This window comes from Prionailurus bengalensis, chromosome D3 (assembly GCF_016509475.1).
Source record: "Prionailurus bengalensis isolate Pbe53 chromosome D3, Fcat_Pben_1.1_paternal_pri, whole genome shotgun sequence".
Lineage (NCBI taxonomy): Eukaryota > Metazoa > Chordata > Mammalia > Carnivora > Felidae > Prionailurus > Prionailurus bengalensis.
The window spans coordinates 57,346,645-57,370,779 of NC_057356.1; the positions used below are offsets into that span (position 1 = coordinate 57,346,645).

Consider the following 24,135-nt stretch of genomic DNA (forward strand, 5'->3'; position numbering starts at 1 on the left):
TGCTAGAATCAATGAATGAATTCAGTAAAGTCACAAAATTAATATACAGAAATTTGTTGCATTTTTATGCAGTAATAACAATGTAGCAGAAAGGGGAATTAAGAAAACAACCCCAGGTACTATTGCATCAAAAAAGAATAAAATACCTAGGAGTATAAGGTACCAAACATAACCAAGGAGGTGAAAGACCTCTACTCTGAAAACTATAAAACCTTGATGAAAGAAATTGAAGATGTCACAAACAAATGGGAAGATATACCATGCTCATGGATCGGGAGAATAAATATTAAAATGTTCATACTACCCAAAGCAATCTACAGATTTAATGCAATATTTATTAAAATACCAACAGTATTTTTCACAGAACTAGAAAAAAATAATCCTATAATTTGCATGGACCGACAAAAGACCCCCCAATAGCCAAAACAATCTCAAGAAAGAAGAATAAAATTGGAAGCATCACAATCAGTGATATCATGATATGTTACAAAGCTATAGTGATCAAATAGTGTGTTACTGGCACAAAACTAGACACAGAGATCAAAGGAACAGAATAGAGAGCCCAGGAATAAACCCACAATTTTATGGTCAATTAGTCTGTGATGAAGGAGGGAAGAATTTACAGTGGGAAAAAGACAATCTCTTCAACAAATGGTGTTGGGAAAGCTGGTCAGCTACATGCAACACAATGAAGCTAGACCACTTTCTTACACCATACACAAAGACCATGATGCTTGGATGGATGTCCTAGGGCCAGGGGCACATTTGGGAGTGTGGGGATTGGCCTGGGGTGAGAGGAAGGGAGGAAGGTGATTGGAACAGTGCCATCTCCTGTGTGTGACAGAAAGCTATTCAGGCTGAAGCGGCCATGTCCACATGTGGGCCATGTCCCACAAATGTCTCCGGCCTCCAGGGCCTTTGGCAAGGGAAGAGATAAAAAGACCATTTTGAAACACGCCCCAAACTTCCAGCTGTGGTGAGAGAAGTTAAGCCCAGCAAGGCTGGCTCCAATGAGGGCCATTTTCTCTTTAGAGTGACCCTGCCCTGATCAAAAGAAGCCATTGGGACCACTGGTGCTCCATCTTTCTCAGCTTTCCTTCATCCAGGAGGGAGGTGGTGAGTGGCTGAGGAGAGCACAGGCTGTGGGGATCCAGTGCATCCAAAGACCCACTGTTAGAACCGAATGCTGGTGGGCACTTGAGTGTTGTGAGGCAAGGTGCCTGGTGGGGATCCAGGCAGTGGATAAAACCTTCACTCGGCAGGCAGAGTTCCAAGCACCCGATATCTCTGAGAAAGGCCGGGCCTCTTCTCACTGCAGGGCGAGTTCAGGGCATAACTGGAAGCAGAAAGAAAGCTGGCAGACACTTTTTAGCCTGCCTTTTCCCAGTTCCCCTGTTTTATGCTGACAGAATTGATTTCTATGTATCGCATTTTGCAAACTCCCAAATTAAAGTCTCAGCAAACCTCATTGTATATGAGCAAGCTATTGAGCAGCTCTAAGCATCATCCGAAAAGTGAGGAAAAGGACAATACTTGATAAAATTGAGAGTTAAATGAAACGTTTGTGTTCAGCATGTCTCAAATGGTGCTGAGTAAGCCACGTCTACCACCTAGTGGCAGCATTAAGTAACCACAGAGTTTGTTACTTAAGGAGGCTGAAAATTGGTTCAGATTCGGTGGGCAAATCCCAAAGGATGGCAAACATCTCTCTCTGCCTGGCTTCCTTAGTGGAAGCTCCGAGAAACTTTTCGTTATTGACGTTTGCATGTTTTAAAAGTTAGGACCTGAATTATTTCTTGGTCAGATTAATTTTCTTTTTTTTTTTTTTTTTTCTGAAATTTATTGACAAATTGGTTTCCATACAACACCCAGTGCTCATCCCAAAAGGTGCCCTCCTCAATACCCATCACCCACCCTCTCCTCCCTCCCACCCCCCATCAACCCTCAGTTTGTTCTCAGTTTTTAACAGTCTCTTATGCTTTGGCTCTCTCCCATTCTAACCTCTTTTTTTTTTTTTTCCTTCCCCTCCCCCATGGGTTCCTGTTCAGTTTCTCAGGATCCACATAAGAGTGAAACCATATGGTATCTGTCTTTCTCTGTATGGCTTATTTCACTTAGCATCACACTCTCCAGTTCCATCCACGTTGCTACAAAAGGCCATATTTCATTTTTTCTCATTGCCACGTAATATTCCATTGTGTATATAAACCACAATTTCTTTATCCATTCATCAGTTGATGGACATTTAGGCTCTTTCCATAATTTGGCCATTGTTGAGAGTGCTGCTATGAACATTGGGGTACAAGTGGCCCTATGCATCAGTACTCCTGTATCCCTTGGATAAATTCCTAGCAGTGCTATTGCTGGGTCATAGGGTAGGTCTATTTTTAATTTTCTGAGGAACCTCCACACTGCTTTCCAGAGCGGCTGCACCAATTTGCATTCCCACCAACAGTGCAAGAGGGTTCCCGTTTCTCCACATCCTCTCCAGCATCTATAATCTCCTGATTTGTTCATTTTGGCCACTCTGACTGGCGTGAGGTGATACCTGAGTGTGGTTTTGATTTGTATTTCCCTGATAAGGAGCGACGCTGAACATCTTTTCATGTGCCTGTTGGCCATCTGGATGTCTTCTTTAGAGAAGTGTCTATTCATGTTTTCTGCCCATTTCTTCACTGGGTTATTTGTTTTTCGGGTGTGGAGTTTGGTGAGCTCTTGATAGATTTTGGATACTAGCCCTTTGTCCGATATGTCATTTGCGAATATCTTTTCCCATTCCGTTGGTTGCCTTTTAGTTTTGTTGGTTGTTTCCTTTGCTGTGCAGAAGCTTTTTATCTTCATAAGGTCCCAGTAATTCACTTTTGCTTTTAATTCCCTTGCCTTTGGGGATGTGTCGAGTAAGAGATTGCTACGGCTGAGGTCAGAGAGGTCTTTTCCTGCTTTCTCCTCTAAGGTTTTGATGGTTTCCTGTCTCACATTTAGGTCCTTTATCCATTTTGAGTTTATTTTTGTGAATGGTGTGAGAAAGTGGTCTAGTTTCAACCTTCTGCATGTTGCTGTCCAGTTCTCCCAGCACCATTTGTTAAAGAGGCTGTCTTTTTTCCATTGGATGTTCTTTCCTGCTTTGTCAAAGATGAGTTGGCCATACGTTTGTGGGTCTAGTTCTGGGGTTTCTATTCTATTCCATTGGTCTATGTGTCTGTTTTGGTGCCAATACCATGCTGTCTTGATGATGACAGCTTTGTAGTAGAGGCTAAAGTCTGGGATTGTGATGCCTCCTGCTTTGGTCTTCTTCTTCAAAATTCCTTTGGCTATTCGGGGCCTTTTGTGGTTCCATATGAATTTTAGGATTGCTTGTTCTAGTTTCGAGAAGAATGCTGGTGCAATTTTGATTGGGATTGCATTGAATGTGTAGATAGCTTTGGGTAGTATTGACATTTTGACAATATTTATTTTTCCAATCCATGAGCAGGGAATGTCTTTCCATTTCTTTAAATCTTCTTCAATTTCCTTCAGAAGCTTTCTATAGTTTTCAGCATACAGATCCTTTACATCTTTGGTTAGATTTATTCCTAGGTATTTTATGCTTCTTGGTGCAATTGTGAATGGGATCAGTTTCTTTATTTGTCTTTCTGTTGCTTCATTGTTAGTGTATAAGAATGCAACTGATTTCTGTACATTGATTTTGTATCCTGCAACTTTGCTGAATTCCTGTATCAGTTCTAGCAGACTTTTGGTGGAGTCTATCGGATTTTCCATGTATAATATCATGTCATCTGCAAAAAGTGAAAGCTTGACTTCATCTTTGCCAATTTTGATGCCTTTGATTTCCTTTTGTTGTCTGATTGCTGATGCTAGAACTTCCAGCACTATGTTAAACAGCAGCGGTGAGAGTGGGCATCCTTGTCGTGTTCCTGATCTCAGGGAAAAAGCTTTCAGTTTTTCCCCGTTGAGGATGATGTTAGCTGTGGGCTTTTCATAAATGGCTTTTATGATCTTTAAGTATGTTCCTTCTATCCCGCAGATTAATTTTCAACTGGCATCGCACCGATCATTCTTTTGGAGTCCTCTATTTTCTTTCTTTTTTTTTTTATGTTTTTTTATTTTTGAGAGACAGACAGAGAGAGAGAGAGAGAGTGAAAGCAGGGGGAAGGGCGGAGAGAGAGAGAGACACACACACAGAATCCTAAGCCAGCTCCAGGCTCTGAGCTGTCAGCACAGATCCCAATGTGGGGTTCGAACTCACAAATCCAGAGATCATGACCTGAGCCAAAGTCAGACACTTAACTGAGCCACTCGGTGCCCCAGCTGCAGTGTTTCAATAGCATGCTGGCTTGGCTATTTCAAGTTCTCTAGTCTTGGTCTCCCAGGTGAATCACATGAAAAATATACTCCCTTTCTTCCTTGGTGTAACCCCTTGTTTTTATGGCCACTTGTTATCTCCTAGGAGGCAGCAGACGCAGTCTGAAGAATATGAGCCAGAATGGCTTCAGGATTTAGAGAAAGTAGGAGTGTGTGGCACTAAGAAGTGGGTGGGGGGTGGGGGTGGAAGGTAAGGGACGCTCTGCAGAGTGAACAAGTGGCCCCGCCCCTCCCCCCACCCAGCTCTAGTGAGGCAAGGAGGCAGAAAGATGCTGGTCTACTTTCAACGTAGGTTGAAATGGTCTCCTTCAAATGGCGGCCCATTTGCCATCTGTCTAAATATTTAAAATTCATAAATCGAACAAAATGGTAAGTACGTTCTTCCTACTTTGACAGATACACCTTTATGACAGCTTAGAAGGACCGATGTGAATTTAGAACTCTGACTCCTTGGCCCTCTGCATGGGAATAGGATGCCACTAGGAGGGTTGGCCCAGGCCCTGGTTGCCAGCCACAGCCTATACCCTTTTTCTTCCCCCTGTGAGCCATGAACCCCAGATGTGTGGACACCTGATCTCATATGGGTAAACTCTGCCTCTGTTCCACTGCGAACAGCCACTCCTTAACCTCTTTTCAGGCCTCCAGGGAAAAAGCACACATAGGCCTTGGAAATATGTTCAGGGTCATCCAGTTGCCTGGAGAACAATCTAGGGAGAGAATAACCAGGTGGGCATGGACTCTTGGTGCTATGGACTCCTTGCCCTTTAGGGAGGGCTAGGCAGGGTGAGGCCCGCTAAACCATGGAACCTAAGGCAGGGGCCCCTCTTTCTCTGGGTGAAGGACAGTACTGGTAAGAACTTTTCTGGGTAAAGTAAACTACCCCAGAGAAGACCCAAAGACACTCCAGAAAAAAATCCATTTGCCTACCAGCCTGGTCTACAGTGAAGCCCACCAGACAAAGTGTCTCTGCTATATCCTAGAACTTCCAGTCAGTTTTTAATACAAATGAACAGCTGAGCATCACAAGAATTTGGGAATGACCTCTGTTACAAAAGAAAAAGGCTGAAAGTAGGGGGGGCCAGGAAACACGTCAAAGAACACATACACTGCAATGAAATGAAAACTTTAAAGAACATGTAATGAATCATATCAAGGAAATGAATGCTAACCATTCATTTGTGTAATGAAGGCTATTACAGCATGTAATGAATGCTAACCAAGGAAATCCTGGAGACAAGAATAAGATACTTCTAAAAAGGAAAAATGGAGAACAGGAAAGATTTTCTGAAAATTAAAAACATGAATGCTGTAATTAAAAATTCAGTAAAAGAGAAGGAACATATAGTTGAGGAAATCCCTCGAAATGGAGAGGAAAATAATCAAAGAGACTAACGGTGGAAAAGTTAAGAAAATTAGAAGGTTCACGTGGTGGTCCAACGTCCAAATAATAGGAGTTCCAGAGACAGCAAACAGATAAAACTGCGGAAAGGAAGTGATCAAAGATGTGAAACAACAACGAACATTCCCACAAAACAAAGAACAGAAAATCTTTGGGAAATACCAAGGGAGTGTCAATGCAATAAATGGAAAATAGCTCATATATGAAATTTCAGTGTATTGGGAGCAGTGAGAAGGTTCCAAATCTTCCAGAGAGAGGGAAAAGAAAAAGCTACAGATACCACTTTGATAGTCTTCTAGTGGCAACAGTGCAGCAATGCCTCAAAATTCTGAGTGAAAATTATTTCTAACTTAGAATTATGTATCGTATGTGTACGATTATTGCAAAGTTGAACACAACAGTTTCTTATATCTAGGTGTTCGTGCCTCTTTGCAATGTGATTTTGCTTCTCCTCCCATTAGGGAGTGGAATCTATTATCTTCCTCCTTGAACCTAGGCTGAACTTGCCTTACTTTGACTGAAAAAAGAAAAGCAAAGAATGGTGACAAAAGTGACACAGCATACACTCTGAGTTTAAGGCTCCAGAGACCTTGTAACTTTTTCTCTTGAACTTTTAGAATGCTACCCTAACACCGTCAGTGGGAAGAAGCCAGGTCTACCTTACTGGATGAGAAGCCACATGAAAGGAGAGATGAACCATCTCATGTGAAGTCTCCTAGACCAGCCTGCTGACAGTACATGTCAGCAGATTCAGACAGAGGCTCTTTTAGTCCCACCAGCCCCAGTCAAGCTTCCAGATGATTGCAACCGCATGAGTGACCCCAGCTGAGCCCAGCCCAAATTGCTAACCCAAAGAACCGAGAACAGATAAAACAGTTAGTGTTTTAAGCTACTACTTTTTGGGGGTGGTTTGTTATAAAACAAAGATGAACTACAAGAAAAATTGGTACCAAAAAGGAAGTGCTACCATAAGGAAACCCTCAAATGTGTGGTGCTGGTTCTGGAACTGGGCAGGGGTAGGGGCAGGGGCAGAGGCTGGAAAGGTGGTGAGGAAACTGCTGTTTGAAGCTTCACGCAGATGACGCCTTTCAAGGGTACCTCCTCGGGTAGTGCTTCTCTGATCCAGAGACCCATGACTTAAACAGACAAGTTGTCTGCCCCTCTGACACCTAATATACAAATGGTGAGACTGGGACATGACACACCCATTCACAAATAAAGAGAACATGGGACACACAGCAGGCACTGATCCACGACAGTTCTCAACCCCAGCCTGGGGCATGTTTTCAGTTCCTCCTGCTCCAGGGGAGTAGGGCCCAGTTCTGCGCCCTGTGATGGTTCCCAAGTTCACTGTTCTCCATAGCTCTTAGCTCCACATTCTGGTAGATCCTTACTTTCCCATGTAAAACAAAACAAAACAAAACAAAACAAAACAAAACAAAGCAAAAGCCCGGCAAATACAAATACAAAACAATGGCTCCATGATTACAGCTGAATAGCTTTCTTATCTTGCTTCTTACCCATCGCAAGTTGGAGTTCCAGAGGTTTCTTCTTATTTTGAAGAATTCTAGTTCCCTTTTAGTCCAAATTTGTTGTGATTTCATCAACACAACTATCTTAAATTCTTGGTGGATTTTCTATGAATCTTACTAGGGTTTGTCCAAAACACTACATCCATGATTCGTTTTCATTTGGGTCTGCCAGGCTGCTATGCAATAACACCCTTAAGGATTCTTAGAAACCCTTTTCTTTAAATGAGAGTATCTACTAGCCACTGCCTTAAATGTCTCTGAGATCTTCACAGCAGGTCTTAAAGCCATATTTTAAAATCGATCTTTACGAAAGTCAGTTACTAGCTGGACAGAACCAAGGATGAGATTATAATATTTTACAACCTAGCAAGTCTTAAGCCTTCTATATTTCCTCTAAATTCTACTTCCAAACAGAATATATTATTACATGTAGTTAGCAGCACCTGACACATACCTCCAGCATACGGTCACAAGGTCTCCTTAGCTAAGTCCATAGTTCATTACATACATTTTCTATCTCACAAATAACTGCAGGCAATTGGGCAGTTGTTTTATCAATTGTTTCACTGCCACATAACACAGCTAACTGTATTCCCGGTCTTCAGTAGTAGTTCTCTTACCACTTTCCTGAGGCTAGACCTGGCTTCCTCACGTGGTAGTCTCAGGTAGTCTCAGGTCAACTGAGACAATTCTTAGCAAGAATGCTAAGAGGGTGACAGTGGATACTGTAAGACTTCTTGGTGTCTAATTTCAGAAGTCACACAAAGCCACTTGCAACATATTCTATTTGTCAAAGTAAGTCACAAAGTCACTTGTATCCAGAGAGTGGGGAAATAGTCCCCATCTTTTTAGGGAGGAAGTGGAAAAGTCAGATTGCAAAGTGGTGGGAATAAAAGGAGAGGGAAGAATTCCTATGGTCATTCTTGCAAGAAAAACAACCACATCAAGACAAGTGTGAGGACAGAGAATGAAGATACTTTCAGATACAAAACTTCTCAAAAACTTATCTTTTCAGGAAACCGCTGGGGTATGTATTTATAAAAATTGAGAATATAAACTGAGGAAGAATAAGACAAGTTAATGGAACCAGGAGCAACCACACAAGAGAGAAGCCAAGGAAATCTCTAGGAGGATAGGGCTGAGAGCAGGAACACAGAGGAGACCCGGAGGAATATCTCTGAAGAGGGCATCTTACGGGACAGGAACATGGAGGAGACCTGGAGAAATATCTCTGAAGAGGGCATCTTACGGGAAAATACAGCACTGAGAAATTCTTTGACAGTATTGAAAAAGGTATTTGCAGAGCTGTTGTTGGATATGAGAAGACCTAACCAGATGTTCAAGGAACAAAAAATAAGCAACTGAAAAAATTAAAGCAAATACTAACTTCAGAAAAACAAAAAGTTGTGCAAGAAAGTCCATGTAATCATGTGCACTACGTAGCACAAAAATGAACAGTATTAACACAATCGTCATTTTAAAAAATCACTGAATAGGAATTTAATTAAAACTGTGATAAAACTGTAATGGGAAGATGGAGATAGGGAAATGGTCTGTAACAAAGCTAAAATCCTCATTTAGCATGACAAAAAGCCAATGTATTGTCTAAAATTCATAGATCAGAGTATATCAGTGTACTTACATTATTTAAAAATGGGTGCCTCTGAGAAGTGAGGGGGGGGATGGGAGTTGTAAAGTAGGGAGCTGATTTTTTTTGTTATGATGTTTTATGACTCTTGACCTTTTAAATGAAAAGAAAGCATTATATTATTAAAAAAAGAATGATTTCAAAAAATAAGTTGAAAAAACAACATTGGTTATTAATCAGGAGAAAAAATGTTGCTCAAAGCACTTTCAAAGGAGTGGTCAGGGCAAAAATCCTTAGAAGAATTAAGGATAACTTACATCATTAAAATTTTTAAAGGTTTGACTTTTTTTTTTTTTAATTTTTTTTTTCCCAACGTTTTTATTTATTTTTGGGACAGAGAGAGACAGAGCATGAACGGGGGAGGGGCAGAGAGAGAGGGAGACACAGAATCGGAAACAGGCTCCAGGCTCTGAGCCATCAGCCCAGAGCCTGACGCGGGGCTCGAACTCACGGACCGCGAGATCGTGACCTGGCTGAAGTCGGACGCTTAACCGACTGTGCCACCCAGGCGCCCTAAAGGTTTGACTTCTGATGCCAGTTACTCTTTGAAGTTTTAAGACTAAAACTGAGTAAGGCAATTCCAATCCTGGAAATCTTATAGTTTATTAGAGCATAGGTAAAATATAGGTAAATAAAAATATAGGTAAGCATGTATGAAAGGTGCTACCAAAAGGACATGTAGAAAGTAGTCTGGGACCACAGAAGAAGGAGAGACCATCCGTGTTTGGGGTAGAGTTGGAGATGGCTTTCTAGAAGAGCTGACCTTAGACATGAGTGGCGAAGAGTAAGTTGGTTCAGCTGGCCAACCAGATGGGATAGAACATTCCTAATTGAGAAGCTCACTGGGAAAAATCCCAGCATGTTTGGGGAAGGATAATAAATTCAGTGTGTCTTGAAGCAGGGCATGAAGGGGGGAATGACCAGACACGAGTCTGGTGTGGTAGACTGCGGAAGATCTTACAGGTTCTCGTAAGTCAAGTTAAGGGAGTTGGCGTGTAAGGATTCTGCCCTAAGGTGTGACACATTAAATGCACATCCTTGAATGCTCACTGGCTCTGGGGAAGCCAGTGGCAGATCAAATGTAGGATTCGCACCTGAGGAGGGGAGACCTCCCCCTAGAAGACTAGCATAGGAGTGAGAGCTAGACAGGAGGACAGAGTTGAGAAACGTTTTAGAGACGGATTCAGTGACAGGTCATAGCGACCAATTGTAAGATACAGGAGTTAAAGATGACTCTGGTGTTCACTCATTCATCAGGCATCTCTTGTGTGCCTTTTCTGTGCAGAGCACTCTGCCAGGCACTGGCAGAGGTGGGGGGAGTAATACGATTGAATGTAGTATGGTCATTGCCTTAGAGGAGCTTTTAGTTTAGTGGAAACACAGGAATAAAGTAACTGTAGCTGTGATGCTCTATTCTCAAGGATACCAGAGCCCAGAGGTATGGATGGAGGAAGACGCTGCAGAGGAGGAGGAGGGAGGCAGCCCAGAGTTGGTATAACTATTGAAGGTGAGGGAAGAGAGTTTGGGAAAGGGGTGGTTCATGGTGACAGATGCTGCTGAGAAAGTGGGCAGCAGGGCCCAGGTGTCCCCTGGATGAGGCAATTAGGATGGCACTGATGATCTCAGAACAGCAGGGGCTTGCCCACCAGGTGTTGTGGGAGGTGGAGCCAAGAGGTAGTGAGGATGTTGAGAAATGAATATAGCTCTTTTCTTCCGAGACTGGTCAGGAAGCAAAGAAGAGATAAGCCAGCGAGAGGCAGGATTCATAAAGGTGCAGCTTTTAAGATGGAAACCATTTGAGTGTGTGTGTGTGTGTGTGTGTGTGTGTGTGTGTGTGTTTCACCAGGACCAGCTGTGTAGCTTGTGGAGCTGACTGCACCATGAAAATTTGGGGTGTCTTGGCTACATCATTCAGAATTGTTAAGACAGCAACAGCAGAGCCTGAAGCCAGTGTGGGGCTCTTCGAAGTGGAGGGCTCTGTGTCAAAGCAGTGGTTGTAGGCAAGGAACCCAACCCTGATGCATAGGGGAAAGAGCCCAGGGAGGAGGGAAGAAGGGGGCTACTTCAGTAACAGAGCTGGTCCCAGAGCAACTGGGAAGGGAGGGACTCAGGGTCCAGATGGAGATAGAGCCTTCAGGAGGAGGAAAAACAAGGCTTTGGTTATCTCTTGAGATGTGGGAGATGGAGGGTGGGAATGGAAGGTGGAGAGGAGGGAGGGTTGGGAGGGGAGGACTTCGTGCTAGAGACAAGTTTCTGTACTGAATAAATCTGTAGGTAGAGGAAAGTGACAGAAACTTTTGGCTGCCTAAAGGCAGTGGGGAGCCAGCTTCATTGGGCAGTGCTTAGGAGCCTGGGGTGGGGGTAAATGGGTCACTGAGATTGGTTCCACTGTCCACAGGCATTGGCGAGATGGGGCAGGGGCAGGAACCTGCCCAGGATCTGACAGGTGGGAGAAGCCCAGGGAGCAGTGTGAAAAGGAGGCGTTGAGATGATGGGTTGGGATTCATTTTGGGATAGGGACGATGGGAAATGAGGTGGCCAGAAAGACCAGAGGGCTCTCTCAGTGGGCAGGGAGTTGGGGTTCAAAGTAGGAGGGTAGGAGGCCCCTGGAGAGGGAATAGAATTTGGGGGTTTAGTATTCTGGCCATGAGCTGATGGCGAAGTTGCTGTAGGGGTCTGCCCAGAGGACTCCTTCAAAGGGTTAAGGAGCAAAAAGTAAGGAGAGCTAGGAGTTCTGCTGGTATGAATAGAAGTGTCCTGGCTGATTGTTATTTTAAGACCAGGCGTTAAGTGTTGCACATGCAACATGGAGAGGGAAGGTTAAAGGTGCCGGTGAAGGGGCTGGAGGGGCGGCTGGTTGGCTCAGTAGGTGGAGCATGGGACTCTTGATCTTGGGGATTGCGAGTTTCAGCCCCACCTTGAGTGTAGAGATTACTTAAAAATCTTAAAAAGAAAAAAAAAAAGTAAAGGTGCCAAGTATGGGACAAGGATTTCTTTCTCCTTGAAACCACAAAAAAAGGAGAGAGACATTATAGAGCCGCCTTGTTAAGACGTGGATGTGAAGAGCGATTGGGTATTATCCCGGTCATCTGTACGAGGTATGAGGCACCACGAACTTGGCCACAGCCTGTGAATGGAGAAAACTGTGAATTCTTATTGGGAACGAAGGGGGTCGCCCGCGAGCAGCGAGGAGAGCGGTGGGAGGCCGAGAGGAGCCCCGAAGCTCCCGCGCGGCCGAGGTGGGCTGTGCAACCCTTTCCTCCACGTCCCTCGCTTGCGAGCAGGTCACTAGCTTTCCATCGCCCCTCTGCATCTCAGTGACCTCATCCGAAGCGGTCCTCGCGGCCCCACAAGATCCAGTTAGGGTATTCGGGGACCTAACTGGTCAAGAGGCTGCGGTGATACGGAGGGTCAACTAGCACCCACCAGGTGGCCCCGGTGTCACGCCTGGCGCTGGGGTCCTGGAGCAGAGCGGCGCAGTCCCCCAGTCTTCGCTCCTAGCGCCCCCTGGGATTATCTGTTAGGAGCTGCTAGGGTTCCCCGGCTCACCCTCCTCCTCCTAAGCTTCTTTCTTCCCAAGGGAAACCTCCGGGTAACCCTCGCCTGGGCTCCAGGTGGCTGCCACCCCGTTTGCTTGCGGGGGGGCCAGCTCCCTCCTCTGCAGGTGCCCAGCTGGGGTTTTCCAAATCCAGGCAGCAGGAGCCCCCCACTGCCGCCTTCATCTGTAAGGGGGTAAGTCCTCTCGCAGATGGGGAAGACCCGGAGCTCCGAGGGGTGCAGCTCCGTCGGGGCTCCCCACGCCGAGGGACGCCCGTGCAGCGGGCGGCCCAAGCGGCGCCCGCGCTGCCGGAGTCAGCCCGCGGGGGATCCCCGCCCCGCCGCGTCTGCCAGACGGCTTGGCGCAGGGCTGCGGATGCCGCGGGAGCGGTTCTCCCTTTCCCTTTCCCGGCGGCAGGCTCCGCGGTCGGGGCAGCGGGGCCGGGCGCGAGGGGACTGAGCAGGGGAGGAGCCGGAGGAGGGGACAGAGGGGCCTGTCGGCCCCGCCCCCGCCCCGCCCCCCCGCGGCCGGAGCCCGGGCTGCAGCCGGGCGCGCCGGAGCCTGCGAGCCCGCGAGCCAGCGATCGGCGGCCGCGGCCTCCCCTGCTCGCGGTGTGACCCCGGCGTCTCGGCCCGCGGCCCCGCCGATCCCGGCGCCCGCGCTCCCAGGGGCAGGGATGCATCATGGCCACGCTGGCTTGCCGGGTGCAGTTCTTGGACGACACGGACCCTTTCAACAGCACCAACTTCCCCGAGCCCAGCCGGCCGCCGCTGTTCACGTTTCGCGAGGACCTCGCTCTCGGCACCCAGCTGGCCGGGGTCCACCGGCTGCTGCGGGCGCCGCACAAGGTACGGCCGACTGATGCGGGCTGGGTTCTCCGGACGCGGCCCCTGCTGCGGGGCGCGCGGGGGTGGGGGCGCCGCGGGCAGGCTCGGATAGGCGCGGCCCCGGGGGACTGGCGCCCAAGGGCAGACCTCCCCCCTTCCCGTTAGGTAGAGGGGCCGGGGGCATCCGCCGGCTGGCGCGGGATTTCCCGGGCGCGAGAGGAGGACAGCCTTGCGCTCCGGCCCAGAGCCGGAGCGGGCGGGGCAGAGCAGGTGCCGCGCGGGCCCGAGGCGAGATGGAGAAGGTTCCCCCGCGCCGCGCCGTTAGCTTGGCTGGGTGGGCGGGGTGGGGCTCCGATGCCGGCGGTGGCCCCTGGTACCTGGGCCGGCGCCGAGCCTGGAGCGGAAAGAAACCGGGCCCCGGGGGACTCAGGTCTAAACCTCTCAGGCCTCTGGGGCCGCTGCGGGCGGCCGCGCGAGCCTCACGACAAAGCACTCTTCCTGGGGGACACCGCCTCCTCCTCCCCCGCGGGGCATCGCGGGGGATGCCGACTGCGCACTGAGCTAGCTCTCGGAGTAGCCCCTTTTCTCTGGAGAAGCAGGTGGCCTTGGGAACCTTGGAGAAGCGGTAGCTGTGGGAGGAGGGGCGGGGGCGCGGAGGGGCGGCGCGCTCACAAAGCCAGAGCCTCGCAGCCCGAAATGAGTGTCCCCTGGGAAGAATGGCTTCTCAGTCCACCCGATAGAGGCTTTTTTCTTCTTTTCTTCTTCTTCTTTTTTTTTTTTAACCCTTTGCAGGAGGACAGGCATCTTGCAAAGTGTGTGTTGCAAAGAGCTGGGCATTGAAAGCTAACCATTTGGTTACTCAAGAGAGCCCTCCCTCCTACTTAAACAGATTGCACCTTTAAGAATTACTTACCGGCACTTTTTTTTTTTTTTTTTTTTTGCTTGGGTTCATATCAAAGCTTGGAGATGATTTATTCAATGAGGATCAACATTGATAAATATTTGGAAGAGATAACCCTTGATACCAAAAAGAACAAAATTGATTTTTCAAAATTCTTTAGATTTCTATATGATGTTCACCTGCCTTGGAAGTAGAGAGGGAGTTTGTATGTGGAAACTGGTGTACTTGGGCAGTGCTGTTAGTGTATCAATGCTTTCTCTCCTTAATTAGTAACCTGCTTTCAGGAATGAGGAATGGGGCAGTTCTGTCTCATTCTCTCTGTGTTGGTGTAGAGTGGATAACAATCACTGTTTGGGGGAAACTTTCTGGCCATAAAAACAGGATGGATTGGGAGATGGAGGGACAGAATGATGTAGTGTGAATTCAGCAAATCAGAATCACTTTTGTAAATTATTTGGTTCTTCTTAATCAGTAGATTGAGTTGAAAGTTTCAAAGGACTTCTTTTGGCATCATGATACTCCATTCATTATGATCACTGATTACAGTGATCTTTTGTTGAAACCACAGAAGGCTCATAATTGTGGCCCTATGACCTTGAAGTGGTTTTCTTGGATTTCAAACCCTATATACATAGGTTGACCTTTCAAGCTGGAAGCTAAAGTACTTTTTTATGTTTCTATAGAGTAGCCCCATAGTCCTGATCCAGTGTTTCTCCTCTGTTCTGGTAGGAGGAAATGATGATGCTCCAGCATTGGCCTTCCCCACCGCCCCCCCCCCCCCCCCAGCTAGAAGCCACAGCGCTGAAATTGCACTGGCTCACAGAATGTTCTGAGGTGTTGCCTGTAGAACAAGGAGAACCTGGAGATAACCTGTAGAACTCCTTGACTCCTGATCTTGGCAGCCAGCTATGCTTGGTCTCAGCGTCTTTTGCCCAAAGACCCCTGCAGTATATTCAGATGTTTGACATTGTTTTTCATGTCTAGAGCTGAGTGATTGGCTGATTCTATTAGCCAGGGCTCTGCAGAGCAGAATTCAGTGCATTTATATGCCTCGGTGCACATTCATGTTTAAAAATGCTCATTAATTTCCAGCAGAGAATCTTAAAATTGGATGGTCCCCCTGTGATAGAGCTAACGAGTTGTGAGTCAGTGTGCAATATCGTTTAATGCTACATACCTCTGTGAATGAGGCTACTTTTAGGTTCCCTATTTTGCAGATGAGGAAACTGTGGAAGAGAGCAAGTAAGTAACTTAGTTTTTTCTGCTAGGACTAGAGAGCTGAGATTCAAACCCTGGGTCTCAGCCCCCAGTGCTGTTCTGCTCCCTGGACCAGCAGTGTGGGGTGGGCGGAAGTCGTGGGGGTTCCATTGCATTACCTTGGGGAGCTCACCAAATCACCTTTGTGTGCCAGGTACTTTTTGGCCTGGGGCAGGTGAATGTTACAGGCATGAGTAAGAGCCTTGAGGCAGAATTCCTGGCCTGGTAGATTTCAGAGTCAGAGGTGGAAACAAGTAGTTACCATCCTTGCTGTGAATTAGCTGATGGTGAGGGAACCCAGAGCTCTCACTCCAGACCCCTGCCCTGAGTAAGCCTTCCCGAAACACAGGGAATGCTTCTCTCAGGTCCCAATGAGCCTGGCCTTGGCAAGATGGGGAGTTCCTTGTGGGAGGGCAATCTGTGTGATGGAAAGGATGGAGAAGCCTGACTGTGGAACATGCAGACACCCTCAGTGTACCCAGCTGTCCCACACTTTCAACACCCTGTGGGGAGTAAACTTTTGCTTGAAGTAGATTGTACACACAGAAAAGTGTGCAGGGCATAAGTGAGAGGCTGGATGGACGGTCACTTAGTGAATGCACCTGTGTAACCGGCATCTAGAAGGCCCTGTGGAGGGTTCTAATTTATGCAGCACCCCCTAAGAGTCTCCTGTGCTGGGAACGTTTGAATTGGATCTCTCAGGCCCTTCCCAGCCAAAACTTGAGTCTGTGCATCTTTTTCTAACTTAATGATCTATTAATTTAGCTCATGTCTGCTGACTCCTTTAGAAGTTAGCTGTTAACTAAACCACTGTCTTGGACAAAAATGATATATTGTGCTTTGTCTTTTTCAAAATTGCTAGTCATTCCAGGGAAGATAAGTAAATTAATGACGAGTGTGATAACAAAAAGGTCAAAACAGATGCTGTAGACTCACTGGGGAGATGTTCATTTTGGTGGTTATATGTTCTGTCTGGCCTAGGTAAGCCCTTTTGTTCTCAAATGTTGCATAAATAGGTGTTTATTTCTGGTTCAGTGTTCTAAGGAATTATAATTATAGGACCTCTAATGTAGAAAACTATACAGTAGAATTAATAAATCATATGCCTTTCACAATTTAAATGTTTTGGGGTTGATTGATTATGAAAGACTACGGATTCTTGTTTCCTTTTGATAGACAAAAGTGGAATCGTAGGCTATTTTTACAAACTAAGTGATAACCAGCTTATCTGTTACAATGGCAGTTAAGACTTAGTAATTCAGTTCAGGAAATACTTCGGTGCCTTTTGTGGACCAGACAGAGTGGAGTGATAATAGTGACTGTGTTCTAGGCGCTTGCCCAAGACAAGGAGCATTCTAGATAGGCATCATTTCGCCAAGTCTACGGATCAGGTACGGGCACTCTTGCATTCCGTGGCAGAAGAGACCCAGAACAGAAGGAATCCACCTGGTCACATGAGTGGGAAGTTCCAGGGTTGGCATTCCACACCAGGCCTCAGCTCTCAATGACTCCACTTTTGTGTCTTGGATGTCTTCCTTCCAGGCAGCCTGTCCATTTTCCAGAGTTCCATCTCTTGACTGTATTGTGTTCATTTTTTTCTCACGACCTCTGTCTCTGTGGTTGCCTCCCTGTCTCAGCTGTTCCACCTGCAAAACAACAGATCACAGTGAGAATTAGAGCCTTGGTCCTTCAAGGGTGGGCTGGGCGTCACCTAGACTCCTCTTAGAAAGGGCTGTCAGCCTCCCCAGACCTGTTGAATCAGGATGTGTATTTTTTCCAACACGCTTTGGTGATTCCTAAGCAGCATGGATTAGAGGTCATTTAGGTCAGGCTCTCAGTATGTGGGGCTCTCACTGTCTCCCCTGTTACAGATCAGTTCTTTGAGGGAGAGACCTGGCTGGCTAGTTCTCCCATGTTTTTCTTGAAGCTGAGTAGTGCGAAGATGGAGTGTGCCCTAAGTTGATTGATCGGTGTTAGTTATAGAACACAAATCCACTGGTATTATTGCTGTAATGAATTTCCACCTTAATCCTCTTACGGGACACATCTGTTTGCTACATTACATTAAGATTTTTAGAAGATGAGATCATTAGTAAAGTTGGCAAGAGTGTTGTGGCACAGAGCATCTTAGGACAGAAGTGTTTAAGAATGTTGTATGAAGTGCTGAGAGCATCTCTGTGCAAGCCGAGGTGAATCTGACTGTACCGTAATTAGCTCAGTTGGTTGGAGCCACGCTATTGAGATCAGGATCATGGGATTGAACTCTTTATGGGTCAGTTGGCTTTGCTTCATGCATGGCCACAGATGGCATCGGTAACCCAGCCGGACGCCCTGCAGGTGCTGTCATGGCTTCCTTCAAGGATGTGGTGTGGAAGGGACTGGCAGAAATCTTTGGGGGGCAAAGGCTAACACACAATGGGAATGTGCTGGGCACTACACTGTAGGCCTTCATGCATAACTTCATTTATCCTCATAACAGCTCTAGCAGATGGACAATAGTATCCGCAAGTAACAGGTGGGGAAACTGAGGCACAGGGAGACTAAGCAGGTTATCTAAGGCCACACCGCTTTTAAGTGAAAGAGCTGAGATTTAAGGTCGTCTTTTTTTTTTTTTTTTTCCTCTAAAGCCTGTAGCCAAGTGTGTCCCATTATTAGAAAGCCAGCAGCACAGCACACGCTCTCTTGTGCAGGGGAAGCACAGGTGGGGGAGGGGGGCTGCCTGCGTTGCCTTCACACGCGGCTGCCTGTCACAGGGCTGGGACTTAACCGGTCGTGCTCTGGTAAGTCCTTCCAGCATTGAAGCTCTGTGAGGCCGTGCCTTTTGTCCTCGGAGTCCAACCTGTGTCCCTCTGGAAAACAACAGGCCAGCCTGCCCCCGCCCTCCCCCTCCGGACTCTGAAATGTTAGTTCTTAATGGTGGCAGATTTAAAACTGATTAACATGCTGAGGCCAACGCTGAGCTCCCCTCCCCCAGCCTTCTTTCTCCTCCAGGGTTTATTTCTCTCTGAAGATGAAACTTTGGACGCTTGCGAACCTTTTTGTCCTGAGCCAGTCACCACTCCTGGCAACCTCCCCACCTCATCTCCAGGTGATGCCCCTGTGGTCTGTGGCTGGCTCAGGAATGTCCCCAGTTTAACCTGGCTTTCTAATCAATGTAGCTGCTTCCACTTCTGGGGGACATTTTCAGAATCTTGTGTTTGTCAGCATCTGCTCCTTTAGAGAGACAAGCAGATTGCTTTTTGTTTTTATTTTTGCTTTATTAGCTGTTTTATTGGGAAGTGTTTCTGGATCTTGTTCTGAACTAAGTAAGAAAGAATGGGGAAAATTAAGCTACAATGAATGTTAAACCTCACTGCAGGGGTGCAATCAGCAAAATCCAGATTGTGGGAAACTGTGGTTTCTCCAAAAAATTAAATTGCGAAGAAAAAAAAGATGGAGGGGAAACTTAGATTAAAAGAGATTCAAGAGATATATCAACAGCTGATTGTAATGCGTGGCTAATTGGGTCCTAATTCGAACAAACACGCGGTGAATAAATATTTGAAATCGTTGAGGAAACTTGAATGACTATTTGGTATTAAAATTTATTAAGTTTAAATTAATGATACATTGATTTGATGTTAGAAATTATTAAAATGTGATAATATTATGGTTATAGTTAAAGAAAGTTTACATTTTTCAGAGATACATCCTGAAATATTTATAGGTGAAATTATATGATATCTGGAATTTGTTTCAAAATAATCCTGGACAAGAGGCAAGTACGTGGGTGAATGTACAGATGGGGCAAGATCGACCATGAGTTAACGCTGAAATATGGGTGCAGGAGGTGGGTCATTATACTATTTTCTATACTTTCACAGATGTGGAACTTTTAAAATAAAAGAGCTAAAAAATCTTCTTACCCTGATGTTTATGTACTCCTTAGGATCTTTGAAAGCAAGTGTGGGACATCAGTCTTTTTATATTTAGGGTATCTTTCCAGGATCAGTCAATTCTTTTTTTTTTTTAATTTTTTTTTTTAATGTTTATTTATTTTTGAGACAGAGACAGAGCTTGAGCAGGGGAGGGGCAGAGAGAGAGGGAGACACAGAATCCGAAGCAGGCTCCATCCAGGCTCTGAGCTGTCAGCGCAGAGCCTGATGCGGGGCTTAAACCCATGGACCACTAGATCATGACCTGAGCCGAAGTTGGACGCCCAACCGACTGAGCCACCCAGGCGCCCCCAGGCTCAGTCAGTTCTTAAGATGAAGTCAGCAAGCATCAGTTATACAAACTCTTAGTTTGGTAAAAGAAGTATTAACGTAGAGATATTATACGTGTAGCTTCAGTAAGCTGCCCATAAATTTTTATCATTAAACTGACATATTGCTGAGGCTATACTGAACGACACCGGTATAAAGGTACTCGGTTTCCCAGTGGCTTTTGGAGCCTGTGACTTACTCTCATGGCCACCCGCAGGCTCTTACCTGATTCCCAGTGAGTCAGTTCTACCTCCACCTTTAGTATGCCTCAAGAGAGCATAACGCAGTGCATGGCAGTGACGTTGTAACGTATATGAAAATGTAAGTTGATTGTATACGTTGGCATTCGTACCGGCAGCTTTTGATTTCTGTGGAGAGATTAAACCATGTCATGGATTAGCTATTGGGAAGGGGGAAGATTGAAAAAAATTTAAAAATTAAAAAAAATTAAAAAAATAGATTACCATGCATCAGCGAAATTATATACCCAGAAGTTTATCTATTTTTAGAGCCACATAGGAACAAATGGAATCTACATTGTATCTGTTTACAACTTGGGGACCTACTTTTCTTTTTCACCACTTAGATTTGTAACCAGAAATTAAAATTTCAGACTCTAAGGGAAAACGTTTAGAACTTAATATCAGGGGGGAAAAATCTCGAAATTGTTGAACACATGGGGAAAAGGGAAAATGTTAAACGTCTTGCAATTCAATATAGGACAATGGTTCTAGATTTGGCAAAAAGGACACAGAAAAATGGATTTGTTGATCACTTCATCCAATTTTTTTTTAAATTTATTTACTTATTTTCAGAGAGAGAGAGAGAGAGAGAGGGAGCAGGGGAGGGGCAGAGAGAGAGAGAGGGAGAGATAGAATCCCAAGCAGGCTCCATGTCAGTGCTGAGCCCAACTCGGGGCTTGAACTCATGGACTGTGAGATCATGACCTGAGCCAAAATCAAGAGTCGGACGCTCAACCAACTGAGGCACCCAGGCGCTCCACTTCCATCAAGTATTTTTAACATTCTTGGAAAGAAAAAAAAAACCCAGAAGAAGACTTTGCTGTTACTGACTAGGCTACTCTGCATCTTCATGCACCGGTGTTATGGCAGCGAATGAAGTGCCCGGGGCCTTTACCAGAGTGCACAGGACATTCCAAAGATTATTTTGAAGTTCTCAGAATAGAAGATGTGACTGACGCATCTTCTGTCCGATATATCAGATCCCAGGAGCGGCTTGGGGCTCGTGGCGGATGCGTTGATGGGCAGATGCTCCTGAGTGGCCAGACACTGACATGTTTAGAGCAGGTGCAAGACTGAGCAATGGGTCCTTGGGGGAGCGGATGAGGAGGAGGGTCCTTTTGGCCAAGCCGGAGTCACATGTAGCACGTGCTGGCCAGTGCTTTGACTAGAGGAGTTTATACTGCTTTGGTACCAGTTTTGTTTTCTCCATGATTTGAGCTCACCTTCCCCAGTCCTCCCCTCGTGGTAATTGTTACTCCAGAGCCAAAGGTAAATCCCTCACAACTCAGGAACACACATGTGTGGTGGTGCTGAGGTGGAGACAAGTGGTTTAAACAATGCTTCCTTCCCCTCTCCTATTGTAATTTCATTAAATGAAATACGGTATTCAGTGTACCACACCCTGAAAAACCCAGCTTTCAACCCTTGTGAATAATTATGAGGGAACTTCTGTCTGATCCTCTGATTTGCCCACGCAGGCTGCGTGCAGCTGGTGGGGGGGGCTCGGTGCTGGACTCCCCTGGAAAGCAGCTGACTGAAGACAGAGGTTGATGATACCCCAGTCGTAGGGAATGTGGGGGGGCTGGGAGCACAGTCTTGGTGGTGCCGCCCCGAGCCACTTGTGTCCACAGCCCTGGAGGGGTGTTTCTGGGCCATGTGCTCCATTGCCCAGCAGTGTGTTTTGTGCTGACACCCCACCGTCTTACTGACTGTAGTTTACGGGAAGTCGTGATCTCTGTGGGGTAGAGGTTCTCCTCTGGCCTTGGAACCTAGCCACTGATAGGAAAAAAGGGTTCAAGAGGGTCCCTTTAATGGGTTTAAGGTGAAGGAATACCGAGGAAACAGACCTGTGTGACCCATTAAAGAGGAAAAAGAGAGTCAGAATACTTCACTCCTCTGCTCCAAACCTCCCTCAGCCCCCTGTCCTTGAGGGTCAACTCCAAAACCCTTGAGTGGTTGGCCCACTGCTCCACGAAGGCAGGGTTGGCTGGTTGGTTGGTTGCTTGCTTGCTCTTAGGGTCTGTTGGGTTTACTGCTATAGCCCTAGAGCCTAGAACAGTGTCTGGCACAAAGCACACGTCTAGCAAATGGTTGTTGAATGGGTGAATTACCATAACATTCAGGGCTGGAGGGAAGGAAGAGTGGCCTCATTCAAACTCTTTCCATGCAGAAGTTCCTCCTGCAAAGCCTCTGGCAGCCTGTTCTAGTTCGAGAGTGAGTAGTTGCCCCTCCCTTCAAGTGCCGCCTTTCTCATTTTTGAGCTCTACTTGCAGAATTTATTCTTTACTTGTTCCTGGTTTTCACTTACAGAAGTGGGTCTTCGTAGCTCCACAGATGGGGATGGAGATGGGTCTGGACGGTTCATCAGTTGGCTGGTGCCTAACCAGGGTGGAATTAGGATGGATGAACCAGAAGGACCCTGACTACAGGGTTTGGTAGGTAGAGTGACCTGTGACCTGCAGATAGTGCCTAGATACAGACTGGTCACTTTTCCCTGTGGGAGCAGAGGTAGAAAGCTAATTTCTTCTCATGTTAAAGCTGAGTAATGGAGTCTGTTTTCTCCTACTTCGGTCAATGTCATCTATATTGCTGTGTGTATGTTTGATATCCTAAACCATCTTCACACCTGCGGTTCCATTTAGCTGTGAACTCTGTGGAATCAGAGTGACGTTGCCGGGGAGAGGTTACCACGAACAAAGCTAGATCCAAGGAGAGAAAGGCCAAGAGGCAAGGAGCATACCCGTGTAAAACTAACAGGGCATCTCTTCCCGTCACGGTATGAGCATGTGTATAAATTTGGAGACGACAGAAAAGCACACTGAAGGCATAGAAACCACTCTGCTCACCACCCAAAGGGAACCAATCACTCTTAACCCTTTGTGTCTTACCAGGATTTTAGTATCTATGCATTTCAAAGTATAATATTATGAATACTTTCCAGAGCCATGAAATACTCCTGGAGCATATCTTCTTTAATGACAGCATGGTAATCTAGGACATGCATCTACTGTGGTCCGTGTAAGCATTATTCCCCTGTGCTGTGAGGGAAAGGGCTCTGTCTTCTTCTGTGCGTATTAGTCCTGTGCTTAGTGCTTAATAAATATTCATTAAACAAGTTCAGGAATGAATGAACCACTGGATGTTTAGGTAGTTGCCAATATAAAAATGCAGATGATGCTATAATATATATATATATGCATATATATGTATATGTATGTATACATATACATGTATATACATACATATACATATATATATGTGTGTGTGTATATATATATATATATATATATATATATATATACACTTGCAGAAAGAAAATCTTTGCACTTCTAATTATTTCCTTAACATGAATTCCTAGGTGTTTAGTTGTGGAGTAGAAGGGTAAAGAATTTATCTTGGTTGGAAGCAGTTTCCCCCATTTTAAGAAGGTGGTTGGAAAGATGGTCCCTAAATCAGTGTGGAGTTGGTGAAGAAAGGGCTAGACCAAGTTTGAAGCCCAGCTCCAGTGTGACACACAGCTAGCGTTACAGCTGAGAGTGACATTTGAGTGCTGGGATTACCACCAGGTGGTATTCAGAGAAGATTGTTCAAACCCCTAGTAAATTATTTGTGTGTATCCCATTGCCTCTCCCTATTTTGAGGGACAAAATCATGACTATAGTTTAAAAGTCAATGCTAAACTTAGAACTGTTACTTTGTGTACATATAACAGTATCATGGTAGTAAGACAGAGGTACATCTCATTGGTTGCTAATGCTTTGAGAAAACTAAGGCACTTAAATGCTGCAGGTAGTGTAGTCCATGACCCTCCCTCTTTCTAGAGACTTGGCAACACATGCAGTTCATAAAAACAATTATTTTGGACTGGGTGACCCCACTTGCAAGAATTATTTGAAGAGAGAAATAAAAATATAAAAGGTATTTGAGGGTTATTTTAATAATGAAAAGATAAGACAAACTCCATGTCCAAGCACAAGGAAGATATTAAATATGTTTTATTATGCATAGAATATTGGGTAACTATGAAAGTAACTCCTATATAGCACAATACCATAGACTGGGGGCTTAAACAGCAGACATTTATTTTCTCAACAGTTCCAGAGACTGGAAGTCCAAGATCAAGGTGCCAGTAGATTTGGTTCTTGGTTAGGTTCTCCTTTCTGGCTTGCAGATAGATGGGCACCT

The 24,135-nt window shown here is 45.8% G+C and overlaps 1 protein-coding gene across 15 annotated transcripts in view; it reads left to right on the forward strand.

Annotated features, from left to right (window-relative positions):
- Positions 1–12,991: 12,991 nt before the first annotated feature.
- Positions 12,992–24,135, forward strand: part of FHOD3 (formin homology 2 domain containing 3) — a 476,592-nt gene continuing 465,448 nt past the window's right edge. For 7 of the 15 annotated variants that reach the window (XM_043558623.1, XM_043558625.1, XM_043558626.1 and 4 more), the window contains exon 1: positions 13,028–13,327. In XM_043558623.1, the coding sequence (XP_043414558.1) occupies positions 13,163–13,327 (165 nt within the window). In that variant the 5' untranslated portion in view covers positions 13,028–13,162. Of the gene's footprint in view, positions 13,328–24,135 lie in introns of all 15 variants that reach the window. The other 8 variants (XM_043558634.1, XM_043558636.1, XM_043558624.1 and 5 more) reach the window with 6 other exon arrangements.